We start from the raw sequence: 14,159 nt of genomic DNA on the forward strand, positions 1-14,159 counted from the left end.
TACAAGTGTGAGAGTGTTTCATACAGTTCTTTTGTTGTGGTATTGTGCGTGAGAGCATGTTAATAGTGTTAATAGAATGTTTTAGCCATGTGTGACAGCATTTCAGTTTAGTTATGTGTGGAAGTTTCAGTAGTTTATACGGAACAATAACTAACTTCACAGTAGTTCTCGTGTCATTTGCGTGAGAGAAAAAAAAACGGTAATGTGTGTGGAGTATTTCAGTGCAGTTCATTAATCCATTTCAGTAATGTGCGTGTATTTCGGTATTCTGTATGAGAACATTTCAGTAGTGTGTATATTTCTGTTGTGTGTGTGAAAAAATAAATCTGCAGCATGTGAATGTTTTACTTTGTGTGGGTCTCATTTGGGTTCATGCGAGTGGTCCTCCTAAATTATGTTCTTGATGGCCCTTCATACCTACGTGAAACACACACACGTACACACACCCCGGAACAAATGGGGACCAGATTGTTGATGAAGATGATGTAAAGTAGCAGGCATGCTGGTCTCCATGGTCAGCGAAGTGTGTTGAGTAAATGTTGCGTGTGTACGCGTGTGTGCGGGCGCGCGCGGAGGTCAGCGCTCTTTTAAAGCAGCCGATCACAGATCTGCGTCAATCAACATAGCCCATTCTCAGTGTTGTGTGCTTAGGCTGCCGCCATGGCAACACATTTTCAAAAACATTCCATTTTTGTTGGACTTTGGTGGCTGAAAACGTGATTTGAGTTCATTGATGTTAAAGTGTTGTTTATACTCACACAGCTGTCAATGGTTACTTGGACACATAGACGGCTAGCAGAAATGGCATCTGTAAAGCTGATGATGAGGTGCTTCAAAGCAAAAGAGAGGCTGAATGCATCTCGAATTCAAAGCTGCAAAAAATATATATACACCAAGGTAAAAATGCAGGAAAAAAATACCACAAAGTTTGACATATACGGTAATCTGTCTGTTTTGAAGATTTTTCCTCCACGTGCTTGCCTATTAGCCTCTGTTAAAGTCAATTCAAGTCATTTAAATTGTTTTTTTTTCAACATTCGTTTGCATGATGCATGCAACTGTGAAAACATCTTGTGTGTGGGGGCGGTTTACCAATATGGCAGTCCATACTTGCCAAAGTTTTATTTAAGGATAAATATTATTTCTAAAATACATTCAAATTCTTTTCTCAAGATTATAATACATATGAATAATCATTGATAAGATTAAAATTTCAAGATTTTTTTTTCATTTGAAAATTTAAAAAGTGGTCAAACGTTTATTCTTTTGTCCTCAGAGATTAAATAATAAATTTGAACACATTTTTGCTCATAAACAAACAAATAAACAACCCCCTCTTCCAAAAATTTAAAAAGAAATGTCTCATTTTTTAGAGTTCCAAAATTAAAATGTCACAGTGGTTGGTGGTTCATCTAGCAATTCATTAAACTTAAAAGAAATAAATTACAACTTTTATTTATGTTTTATCATTATTCATCTAGATGAATAAATATTTTTTGAAAATGCATTGAAAATGTTTTTTATATTTTAAACAAACAATGAATATTAAAAATATTTTCCAAACATTATATGTATGTATTTTCGAAACATTATATGTATTTTTTTTTTTTTTTTTTTCACATTTTGGACAGCCTTGTTCCAAAATTGAATATGAATTTTTCATTCAAAATTCTACAAACATATGACAAAATAATTAAAAAAAAATGCAAATGTACTGAAAAAAACCATGCGTAGTTCACACCGCGTTGACGTTAGCATCCCAGATGCTAACAAAGTGTTAGCCACGTCATAAACAACACTTGATAAAACGTCGTAAAGCAACCCGTTGCGGTGTTAACACGCAATGTCACGGTATGCCGCGTTTAGGAGAGCGAGGCTCCAGCGGAGGGCCCGGTTCAAACAGGTGTGAACTTGTCAAAATTTTGTTGAGCTGTTCACGACGCGGCTGCGCATGTGTGTGACTAAAATGCGCGTGCGAGACTTTTGTGGAGACATTTGATCCTTGTTATATTTAGTTTGCCGTCATTAAGTCATTCAATAAGTTAATTAGACAGTTGCTCTGGTTTTTGTGTGGATGTGTGCGCATATTTTCCACGCCAAATACGTAAACCCTTTTATGCTGCATCACATCATTGGTTTTACGGGCCCAAACCACCAATGATGGACGCTGATTTACAATGTACAGTTTTTGTATTCATTAAAGCAGGGCTTGGTGAGGAAACATTGTCACATACATACAGTAGATGGATGGCTAAAGTACTGGTCAAAAGTTTTGAAACACTTTCTGGTTCAGGTTACTGGTTTCTGGTTACATAAAAATTCCCTGAATTGTAGATTAACATGTAAATCGCCAACATTTAGAGGATATATTGATGGGATAATTTAGCAAACAAAAAATGCTTATAAGGAATTAATCGACAACATAGATTATTAAATTTTTTGTTTCTTTTGCGTAAAATACATCGAAATCGATGATAAAACTCAAGATAATGCAAATTTGAAAAACATTGCTTTGGTCTGCTAGGTTTCACTTGGCCTCATGGGTTTGTATTAAAACATTCATGTTTCCGCTTTTGTGAGCGCGCGTGTGTGTGTACTTGTGTGTGTGCGTGGTGGAGAGTGTCAGCTGTTTTAAGCCCCCTATCTCGCCCTTACAGATGGCAATCCCCCCAAATCCATCTCTGTACACCCCCCCCATATGACCACAACTGCCCCCCTCTATCCTGTCAGCTGTGCACACACACACACACACACACACACACACACACACACACACACACACATACGCACACACACACACACATACGCACACACACAATGCCAAAGATAGACACGCATTAGAGATGAGGTTAGAGGGGAATGTTTAGATAACTTTGAGACCTTGGGACGTCAAGAAGCGTAGACACGAGAGTAGATTGTCTGTTTGAGTGTGTGTTTGTGTGTGTCTCGGCCTCTAGAAAGACAGGTGCCAGTCCATTAATGTAGTTGTGCGACACAAGACACCAAGCAGACAGATAATGCTCAACGAGCTGAAGACTGAACTGAAGACAGCCACTGTTATTATGGAGAGTGTGTATGTCTGTGTGTTTATGCATGAGTATGTGATGACACAAACAGCGCATGCAAACACACACACACACACAGGTCAGCATGCTAAAGGTGATCCGGTGCACCGCTCAGCAAGGCAGCGTGAGCAACAACAAGCAAACGCTGCACATGGAAGACAGGGAAAAAAAAAAAAGGAAACGTCTGCGAGTGAGACGCATTCCTGCCGGCAAGTTTGGAGCGTCTTCTCAAACTTCAGATGCTGCAGGCATAAATCACTCGGTGGAAATGTGTGAACTGTTCACTTCATATGACACATTTTATTTGTGTGTGTGTATATACAGTGTATATGTATAAATACATGTATATAAAAAACATGGCAATAGCTCAAAAAGTGAAAAGATACTGCAACAACTTATTTGCGTAATAATTTTGAACTGGTTGTCGTATGTAATCACAGTTCTTCGCGGAGTGAGCTTCGCTAGTTTGCTTTTGGGCATGACCAAACCCGGTCCTTGACGGCCGCTATCCCTCTTGTTTTTTATGTTTCAAATGATCAGGATCGTCGTTATCAGGCTTCCATTGAGCTCGCCGATGAGCTGATCATTTGAATCAAGTGTGTCGGGAAGAAAGAAACCTATAAAACATGCAGGACAGCGGCCCTTGAGGACCGGGTTAGGACATGCCTGCTCTAACATCACTCAAGTGCTTACACTGGGCAGCGGTTCTCAGTGTGGCGTGGGAGGACTCATTCACAACAGCTGTGACTTCCTCCCAGGCCAATTTGAAGAGGTCCACTTGCAGATTCCTTTCGGGTGAAATCGGGTGTCCTCCCATTTTCCGCCATTTTTGGACTTTCTGTGCGAGTCAGGTGCAACACATTGAAAGAGATACCGGGGGCACTCCGACTGCATGATGGGAGCCGGCTGCTTTGATGCACACTTCCACCGTCTATTTGCGCCAAGCTGCGCCTGTCTACCAAATTGCCAAGTCGACACCAAGTCGGTGTCTCACCAATCGCCGGACCTGCACCTGAGCACCAAAATGTAGCACCGTGTCCATTTGTGGTCTCAATGAGCTATATTGTGCATGTGTGTGTGTGTGTGTGTGTGTGTGTGTGTGTGTGTGTGTGTGTATCAAGGTGTGAGTAAAATCAGAACAGCACTGAATTCATTTGGTTTAAGTAGGAATTCACAGAAGGTCCAGTTACTGAGCGTGTATGCGTGTGTGACAGATGAGGCCGCGGGTGATTAGATGTGTATATATAGTTGTGTGTGCTCAGATAAGCAGCAGTGTGTGTGCGAGTGTTTGTTTACAAAGAGCTAAGATCCACATTTCTTCCATGGAAATTTCCAATAGAAGGACATACGTTTGAATTTTAGACAATGTGAAAACTGGATAATCTACAAATATATTTTCCACCAAATTGTTTAATAATTTATAACATTTTTCTCACATTCAAAGTAAATATATGCTTCCATAAATGAATAATTTCACTTTGAATTTATAATTTTTCAATAAAAAAAGCCTTGCCAGAAAAACTAGATTATAATTGTAGAAATTTCCCACAAAAAGTTTGCTTAACTTTTTTTTAAAAATCTAAAAAAATATGCAATTTTATTCTAAAAAAAAATACCTTCAGTTCTTAACTTAAAATCCCTTCAAATCTGTTATAAACTCCAAAAAATGACACTCATCTTCTCAAAAATATAAATCCCCTCAAAATATATACAGTATATTATTTTTTAAAAACCTCTTTAAAATGACCATTTTTCTTCCCAGAAGTATGAAAATTCCTCCAACAATATAGTTTTCTCAATTCAACAATATAGTTTTCTCAATTTAAAAAAAAGTGATTTTAATCCCAGAAAATGTTTTCCCTCAAAGTATTCTTATATTTATGTGAAACGTCTAAATGATTTTTCAAAAAATATTTAAAATTATATTTAAATTTCCTTGAAAAAATGTTCTTAAATAAAAGATTTCCTCAAATTTGTAATATTGTAATAAAGACTCCTTTTCTCAATCGATATAATTTTGAAAACACTGCAAGTACACCTGTTTTTCACAAAAAAAAAAGATTATGCAGTTCTAGATTTTTTTTTTTACAATTCACAAACTATCGAAAATATAAATGGCCTTTCAAAATACTGTAGGATTGTTTTTCTTCCAACAAAAATTCTAGATTGTAGTATTGAAAAAGCTCCTCAATTGTGTCTTGTTGCCAGGCGGATTTTACAGCAGTGACAGCAGGTATAAGACAAGAGATTTAAAAGGGGAGTCAGGAGGGGAAGGGGGCTCTAGTTTGTTCGCCACCGGCGCCGTCACTCAGGGCAACAACAGACATCCTGCTTCCAAAATAAAAGGACGCAAGGGAATCATGGGAGATTGTGAGGGGGTCTTGTGGCTTGGGGGCGAGGTTAAAGGGGGCGTCCTGAGCGTGATGGGAAACGGGGGAGGAGCAGAACATGAGTGAAGGCGGGATGAGTAGAAGCTGCTTCTGACTGGGATTGGACGGGGAATCAACTTGAAGTTGTGGCCAAATCGGATGTCATTTGTTCTTAATTTTGTTTTAATATGTTTTTACACAGTCAACATAAGACAAAGATGGTTGGCACGGCCGCCTCGCAGTTCAGAGACACGAGTTCAGATCCATCTTTTTCCGGCTTTCCTGTGTGGAGTTTGCATGTTTTCCACTAGCCCGCGTGGGTTCTCTCCAGGCTCCCTCCCACATACAAAATCATGCGTGGCAGGTGTATAGAACATACTAAATAGTCCTTAGGTGTGATTGGGTGCATGAATGGTTGTTTGTCGTTTGTGCCCTGTGATTGGCCGGCAACCAATTCAGGGTGTCCCCCGCCTACTGTCCGGAGCCAGCTGGGATAGGCACCAGCAAGCCTGCGACGCTTGTGAGGATAAGCGGATAATGGATGGATGGATGCTCACCCTCTGCTGCTAACGTTATAGCGTAGTGCAGTAAGGGAATTTTTTGTCAACAACTCAAGACAAAAAAACTGTGTGAGGTTCAAATTTCGAAAAACTAGCAGTGACCATACTTGTACTTCCTGGAACAAAAAGGTTCCTGTAAGAAAAATGTTTATTTATGAACCAGGAAGTAGACTTTTACGACCACTTTGGTCTTGGGGGAGGGCCCTGTTCTTCTCACTGACGTCCAAGTCATATTCACCATAACGATTCAGTCTCCTTTATTGTCAATGAAACGTTTGCAGATTCCTTGATATGTTGGCGGTAATTTCGGGGGGCTCGTAGGTGTCTTGGGAGGGACTGGTGTGGGGCTTCTTTATATGGGGTGGTGTTGTTGAGGCAGCAGCTGCAGCAAATGAAGAAAAGGTGACATCAGTGGGGAGGAATTCTCTTCTTTTCTTCCAGCTTCTTTTGTTTGCCTTGATTCTTTACATTCAAGCTGCTGACACATGAAGGAAAGCAGGGGAGGGAGGTGTTAAAATGGGGATCCTCACGCTGTCGAAAGTAATGAAGCCTTTTTATAAAAATTGCTTGCACACATGCAGCAACATGTGGAAGTTGTCAGGTGCACACGCCAGAAGAGCTTCACTTCCTCTCTTGGTCTTGAGGAGCCCACCAAAATGACCCCAGCCGTCACTTTTTCTATGGCCTTTTCTTAATTGGCCCTCATTTGGATGACTGAGGCCCACCCCCAAGTGTGCTTTGTGTGGTGTGTGTGTGTGTGTGTGTGTGTGTGTGTGTGTGCGTGAGGGTGTGTGTGTTCCAAGGCAACCATCACATTTCTATCCAGTAAGACTTAAGCGAGAACACGTCCAACTTTCCTTCCTGCTCATGATTACATCAGCACATGATCGCGCAGGCACACACACACACGCACCCACGCACACACACACACACACACACACACACCCGCGCTTATGACATCACCAGCAGCTGCATAAAACCGTGTGCATGAGTGTAATTTGTACATTTACACAGTTTGTGCATGGGACTTAGGGTCGCCAAGGTTACAGCAGCAGACGGCCTCCAGCCAATCAGGTTTCATGTATCATGTGATGTCATCAGTTGCTTTTTCAGGGTCTTAAACACTGTTGGTGTTCACTCACAATGGGATTCTTAAAGCTTTATGGTTTCTGTAAACTGGGTTTTCTGGAAAAGTCTTTTCTTTGTCTTTTCTTTTCTATAGAAAAAATGTGTAAATTAAATGAAAAATAAAGTGCTATATATTTTTTTAGAATAATTGTAAATAATCTATTTTGCTAGAAATAATTTGGGGGGATATTTCAAGAACCTGTTGATATTTTACAAAAAAAAGTATTTTTGAAGTTATATGTGTTAAAGATTGTGCGTTTTTTTTTTTCAAGCAATTTAACCAATTTAACCAATGTTTTTTTTTAATTTGTAGAAAAACTGAGGCTTTTTCTGTAATTTTGAAGAAAATTTAACACATTTCTAAAAAATTAATTCCAACAAAATGTCCTTGCAATATCTGTTTGCATATGTTAATTCAACTTTAAAATTTTGGAAACATAAATTCTGTAAAAAGTACAATATTTTCTCGATTTGTTTCTTCTATACAGAGGAAAATGTATTTAACCCAAGAAACTTTAAATGCATATTTCCAGAAGAAGGAAAATATATTTATTACCCAGTGACTAATAATCAAAATGTACAGTTATAGAAAGTCAAACTAAAAGATGTGTACGAAGGAAGGAAGGAAGGAAGGAAGGAAGGGAAGGAGAAGGCATTTGGCGGCAGACGTCGCTAACAGGCATCTAATCCATCAGATGTGATCAAAGGTAACCGACTAACGCTGGCTAATCCTCCACCTTGAGGAGATCTCCTTAATGAGCTTAAAGTAATCAAGGCTTCTCTTTAGCGCCATCATCTGTTCGCCATCGGGAAGAGTCAGACCCGACTTGAACCTCGTGAGGACATCCAGTGGGGATTTTCTTTATTTTGAGGAAGCTGTAGCTGATTCTAATGGCTCCATTTAGTTTTACTGCAAGACTGTTTATGATGTTTGTGCTCTCAAACTATAATAATGAATAATGAATGCTAAATGGTGGAGAAAGTTAACGCTGCTAAAAATACTTCATTCTTTAATGGAACTTCTGCTGGGAATGGTTCCTAGCATTATAATTGTGTCTAGCTTCAGATTTAACGCCACTGTCTGGTCTTCTATAAATTGAATTTTAGCATTAAAAAAATCAAACAGGAAGAAATGTTGTTGTTTTTTGTTTTTTTTTTTGAGGGCCATGACTGTTAGTAGGTAGCAACACTATTAACATACAGTTAATACACCCAAGTTGAAGCCGCAAAAATATATAAATGGAACAAGTGATGTCTAACCTTTAATTTTAACTCCATATTTCCTTATTTTGGTCTGAGTAGTTTTGCTTTCAATTATTTTTACTTTTTTTGTGTGCCACGATTAAAATTTGCCCACAGAAATTGGCCACAACCGACAATTTTCCTCGACATTTTGTTCCGACGGGAACGATTCAAATGGCTTGTGTTTCACTATTATTAGCTTGCTAGCATATTAGCGCTCATGCAATCAGCGGTGAAGCTCTCGGGTCATCAGGGAGGCGAAGAGGAGGAGGAATAGAAAGAGGAGGAAGAAGTGAGTCATACGAGCAGGCGTTTAATAAAAAGCAGCCTGCAAAATGATGATGGAGATGATGATGATGAGTGTTTCGCATGGTCTCCGTGCGCAGGAAGTGACAAAAGAGTCAAAAAGGTCAAACGAGACCACTTGAAGGAGCATGCAGCAAACGCTAACACAAAAAAAATCAACAAATTCAGCACAAAATGAACTTGTAAATGAACGCGACATCGCACGTTGTACTTTTCTTATTTTTATTGCGCTGTCCTCTGTAGCCGCTCCGGAGTTAGCGCCCTCTGGTGACCAGAAGCATCAATAAACATGATTTAATCGTGTTAATCATTCATTACTGATTAATTTAGTGATTTGAATGACTTTATTTGATTAGTGGTTGGTCCCTGGTGGGGGGAATGTTTGGCATGAAGATGTGGCAGCACAGCTGTGCGTGAAGCCTGGCGTCGAGCTACCCCGACAGTGTCCCATTCTCACACACATGGCAAACACACACACACACACTCATGCCAAGACAATGGCCTGCTAATCCTTGCTACTGATTGGGCGAGGGCAGATTACCCAGAGGGCACCAGCTGTCGGGGAGAAGCGAGGCCCGGTTTGCTTCTCCGTGTCTCTCACAAACACGCACACATGCATACACACACCGGTAGCCATGTCACTGCAGAAATATGAACGGTGACGCAAGCTTGATTTCCTGGATAAGGACAAAGCAGGCAGGTAGACAAATTCGCTGCAGAATTCAGAATAAAGCGGTAGCTCCAGTATATATTTTTAGCCTGATTGTTTTCCGTCAATCCTTCCATCATGCTAGCAAATGACGGCTTAAAGAAATGACTATGTTCATAGGACTTTCAAGCACTTTTGCAAAATAGCTGCTTCACACCAAAAAGGTAGACTTATTGCTGTATGTCATTTTGTGCATGGCTTTTCGGGTTCAAGTTCATATCTTATTGCGAATCATTACATTTTGCTGGAACGCTTGGCTAAAACACAATGATGACAATTCAAAATATTGTTTTTTCTTAGTAGTGTCCATTTGTCTAGAAAACCTGCTTTAAATTTGGTTGCAATCAGACGAAATCTTCAGGACAAATATGTCTTTGAAGGACCTGAGAAAGTGGTCTAAAGGACCCTAAAACTGCTATTAAGAACACAATATCAGATGTTTATTTTTATATGTCTGCGGCTGATTTATTTATTACATTGAAATTACCAATGTTGGTACTTTGCGTGGTTTTTGGAGTTAACTTGATTTATAATCTAAGATCCATGTAGAAAACAGTGGTGCAAACTTGGGTCCGGTGGAGCTTGGATATGGATATTTTTAGTCATCCTATTTTTTTTTTAACTCGACTTATCCAACCCGGTTGACTTTTTTCATCCCAGCCCAAATACTGATGATGCATTTGTTTTCTTATTGCGTGCAGGCACTACGGAGCGGGTTTGTTTGGTTCAAGGCACGGTGGAAGCGCTCAATGGCGTCCACGACTTCATCGCAGAGAAAGTACGAGAGATGCCGCAAAGCAGCCAGAAGTCCGAACCCGTCAGCATCTTACAGCCACAGACCACCGTCAACCCCGACCGCATCAAACAGGTCTGTGCTCCGCCATTCGATGAGGCTTCTCGACTCATTTGTTTCACCAGATAGTGTCTTGTGTTGTAGTCAATTCTAGTCTATTATGTTCAATTCTAGTCAACTGCATTTTAGTTCTAAAGCCATTTGATTCCGTTATGTATGGATCTAGTTAAGTGATTTCTTCAACATATAGTGTCCTCTTTTGGATCATCTGTTATCAAAAAGAAATAACTTAATTATTACAAATATTTGCCCACAAAAAATAATCAACATACGTGTCAGACATGATCTTAAAAGTAAATACTTACAAATAAATATTTGTCCATGGAAAAATATTAAGCATGAAGGATCATCTTTTGGGATTACAGTAGAGATCTGTTCACAAAAATACATCATTAACTTAATTATTAATACATATTTGTCCTGAGAAAAATATTCAACTTAAAGTGTGAGATCATAGTAGAGCACTGTTCAGAAAAATAAATCATTATTTTTCTGTTGTTTCGGTTTAAAAAATGAGGAAAATGAATAACTTACTGAACATATTTATTTAATGAACTTTCCTGAAACATTTAATTAACTCAATGATCATTTAAAAAGGATTTTTGCATGTTTGTTTGTTTTACTTAAAATCTCAAGTACCCCCTGGATTTCCTTCAAGAATCCCCCCCCATATCCCCAATTGAGAAACACTGTACTAGACTATTCTAGGGATGTCTAATCTGTTCTACATTATGAGTGTCAGCCTTTTACCCAACACAAAGAGTGTGAAGGGCGTTAGCACAGCATCAAAACTGAATCCTAATGTCTGCCGGGAAACCGGGCAAGGGAAACAGGAAGTGACGACGGAGGGAAGAGATTGAAAGCAGGGAGGGTTGGTTTAAGGTGACAAAACGACATAAACACACACGCACCCACATGCAAAAAGTGCTCAAGTTAGCAACAATTAGTCTCATTGATTGCTAACTCGGCCATTAGCTCTCTCTCTCTTCATGATTGCTGCTTATTGAATAATCTGGTCTGGCAGTCATAGTGTCTATTGACGGATCAGGTCTGCCAAAGGATGCGCAAATACACACACAAACACACACAGTATGTGTATAATTAAAAAGCTGTTTGAGGCTAATTATGCTGACACTATTAGAAAAAAACTACCCACTTTTTGTGATGTTAATGGAGTCTTGGAGACTTAGTATTTCGAGACTTCCTCCAGGGATGTTCACATAAAGCAAACACTTGTCAATTTAACCATATGTCACCATAAAGCCAACGGTCTTAGGGATTTGATTGTACTTTCCCTGGTGGAGATAACGCTTCATCACGAGATCGGCCGATTGCACTTAGAGTATGTTAATCCATGCAAAAACTTCCCCAAATACCCCCCCCCCCCCCCCCCCCCAAAAAAAAAAACCCCTTGCCAGAACAATGTTTTAATGTTTTGAACACGTAAAAAACCATGCTGCATGCTAACAGCAAATGGGTTTGTTGATGATGGTGGTGAACATGACTAGTCAAAGAAACAACACGCTTCAGGCTAACGAGTAACCACAAATGCATCACAAGTATAAAACACATACGCACGAGCGTGTCAACAATTTGTTTCCCCACAGTGAGGTCAAGTCAAAGAATTCGTGCGCCTCATAAATCATCTCTGTTAAAACCAGCTGCCGGTCACAGAGGCGGCTGTTGGCTAACAAGAGCAGTCACCGCCTATCAATCAACACGAAAAACGCAACCCCTTTTCTCGCTTTTGTCTTGCCGCCATCAACATGAACGCAGGAAACTTTAGCCACCGCCTAAAATAGACTCAAAAGACTATTATCTGTTTGTGTGTGTGTGTGTGCATATAAATACTCCCCAAAGTGACAGGAGGCTTCTCCCTCCATTACAAGCTAAAGCTAATTAAATATGTCCCACACTAATGTTAAAATGGTGTAGTTTAGGGCTCGGCAATCCAAAAAGTTGAAACAGCCATATTGAACCTAATAAACAATACTGTTTGGAGCCGCAACAACAGCAAAAAAAAAAAAGGAAAGCCTCATGTGAGCCTTTAATGCAGGCAACATGTGCTGGAAGTGTCTATGTTGGCTATGTTAGCTTACAATCAATATAACTAAGTAAGCTACAATAATGAGCTTTCATGAAATGTTTATTTTCCCCCAATCACCGCCTGGAGAGAATGACGCACCACGTGACTACTCTCCTGCACGATGGTGATTTAAGTTGACTTCCATATTTCTGTGTTATGTTTGGTTGCATTGATGAAATTACACAAATACAATAAAGAAATCAAATTTTTGTTCATGTTATTTTAAGGATTTGACAAAACAATAAAACAGAACACACACATTGGTAGCTTGGTTGCACAGTGGTTCGCACATTCGCCTCATAGTTCAGGGACCTGAGTTCAAACTTGGAGTTTGCATGCTCTCCCAGAGCCCGTCCAAGTTCTCCTTGGACACGCCGGCTTCCTTCCACGCTCCAGAAACATGCATGGTAGGTGTATTGGACATGCTAAATTGTCTTTAGGTGTGAATGGTTGTTCGTCTTTGTGTGCCCTCCAATTGAAGTATAATAACCAGCTACCCAAGTAGCTTAGCTAAGTAGCCTAGTTATTACTTTGCTAAAAATGAAAATGTCTTACAGTAATATAATGGTTAAACTCAGCTTATACTTTGTGGCCAAATAGTCTTTAGTAAAAGTAAACTTTTCTTATGTCATGCTAGAAGATATTTTTAAATAGGTTTCTCACTCTATTACAAGCTTAAGGTAACTACCAAGCCCTTGGCTGAGAAACATTTGTGCGCGGGTGGAATTATGCAAGTAAGAAAGCTCTCAGCAAAAACCAAAAAGATTGACTTGATTGTTTAATTTCACACTTGACAGGCAGGCACGTCCATATTCAACCATTTGGACAATAATCGTAAAAGTCACTTTCCCGTAAGATGTTCACTTTACCGGGAAAATGTCATAAAGAGGGGATGAAAAAACTCAGTATTCCACGTCGCAACATGAAAATAACGTAAATCAGGGACGTTGTAACACGGGGGTCCACTGTATTTTCTTATAAACTAGACATATTAAGTATTTAGCGGCTAGCTACTTGTGTCTGCTTCTTCTGATTTTCACAGTGGCTATTTTTGGATGTAAAGTCTTACATGCGCACAAACTGTAGACCGCAGTCTGGTCACTTCCTGTGGCTATTTCCTATCACCTTTGACCTCAGTCTTGGACACCTGTTTCCTACTTCCTGTTATTGACTCTCCAGGCAGGAAGTCCACAAAATGTCCACCTTGGGTTAAACATGAAGACTTGTGCTTTTGTTGAAGACAATTATAAAATACACTACCATATATAGGTGAATTAGAATTATTTAATGTGAGCATTTGCATCCTCCAGTCTTGTAATATTTGTTGCATGTATTTAGAGTCTTTAATTCCAAAATTGGTATCATTAAAATGCACGTTGTTCTTTTAAATCAAAATGACATAATTAGACTATTGCTTCATTATAAATGTATTATAAATACAGAATTAATGTTTTGAGTAATGGTTTCTATAATTGCCACATGATAGTGCTATTATGAGGTGGATTAAGAATGGGTACCTTCACTGAAGGCCCAGCAAGCTAATGGACCGTCAATCACTGGTCGAACTGCAGTTATAGGAAAAAGGAGAACATTGCAAACGTGTGAGGAAAAGGAGGAGGAGCTCATTACTGCTGAACAACACCAACAAATAAAAGATGGTGGATGTGATCGTTAGCGAGGGATCAGACATGACTTCTGTTTATACTCCCACGTCTTTTTCATGTGTGCGGGGGAGGAAAAGGCTGATGGATACAAACTTTTCAACTACAGTATCTCCCTCAGTGCCTGTTTACCAAAAATGTTTTGCTCTTTCTCACTCACTTCTTTGTCCACCATCAATC

At 39.5% G+C, this 14,159-nt stretch overlaps 1 protein-coding gene across 1 annotated transcript in view; it reads left to right on the top strand.

The window, feature by feature from the left end:
* The window catches only part of LOC148415975 (RNA-binding protein Nova-1-like), a 61,670-nt gene that overhangs the window by 34,996 nt on the left and 12,515 nt on the right, over positions 1-14,159 (top strand). Inside the window, exon 5 of the mRNA XM_088428213.1 lies at positions 10,081-10,247. Coding sequence (XP_088284339.1) covers positions 10,081-10,247 — 167 coding nt within the window. The remainder of the gene's footprint in view (positions 1-10,080; positions 10,248-14,159) is intronic.

The sequence above is a fragment of the Hippichthys cyanospilos genome, chromosome 11 (genome assembly GCF_059441005.1).
Source record: "Hippichthys cyanospilos isolate Australia breed blue-spotted pipefish chromosome 11, RoL_Hcya_1.0, whole genome shotgun sequence".
NCBI classification, from domain to species: Eukaryota; Metazoa; Chordata; class Actinopteri; order Syngnathiformes; family Syngnathidae; genus Hippichthys; species Hippichthys cyanospilos.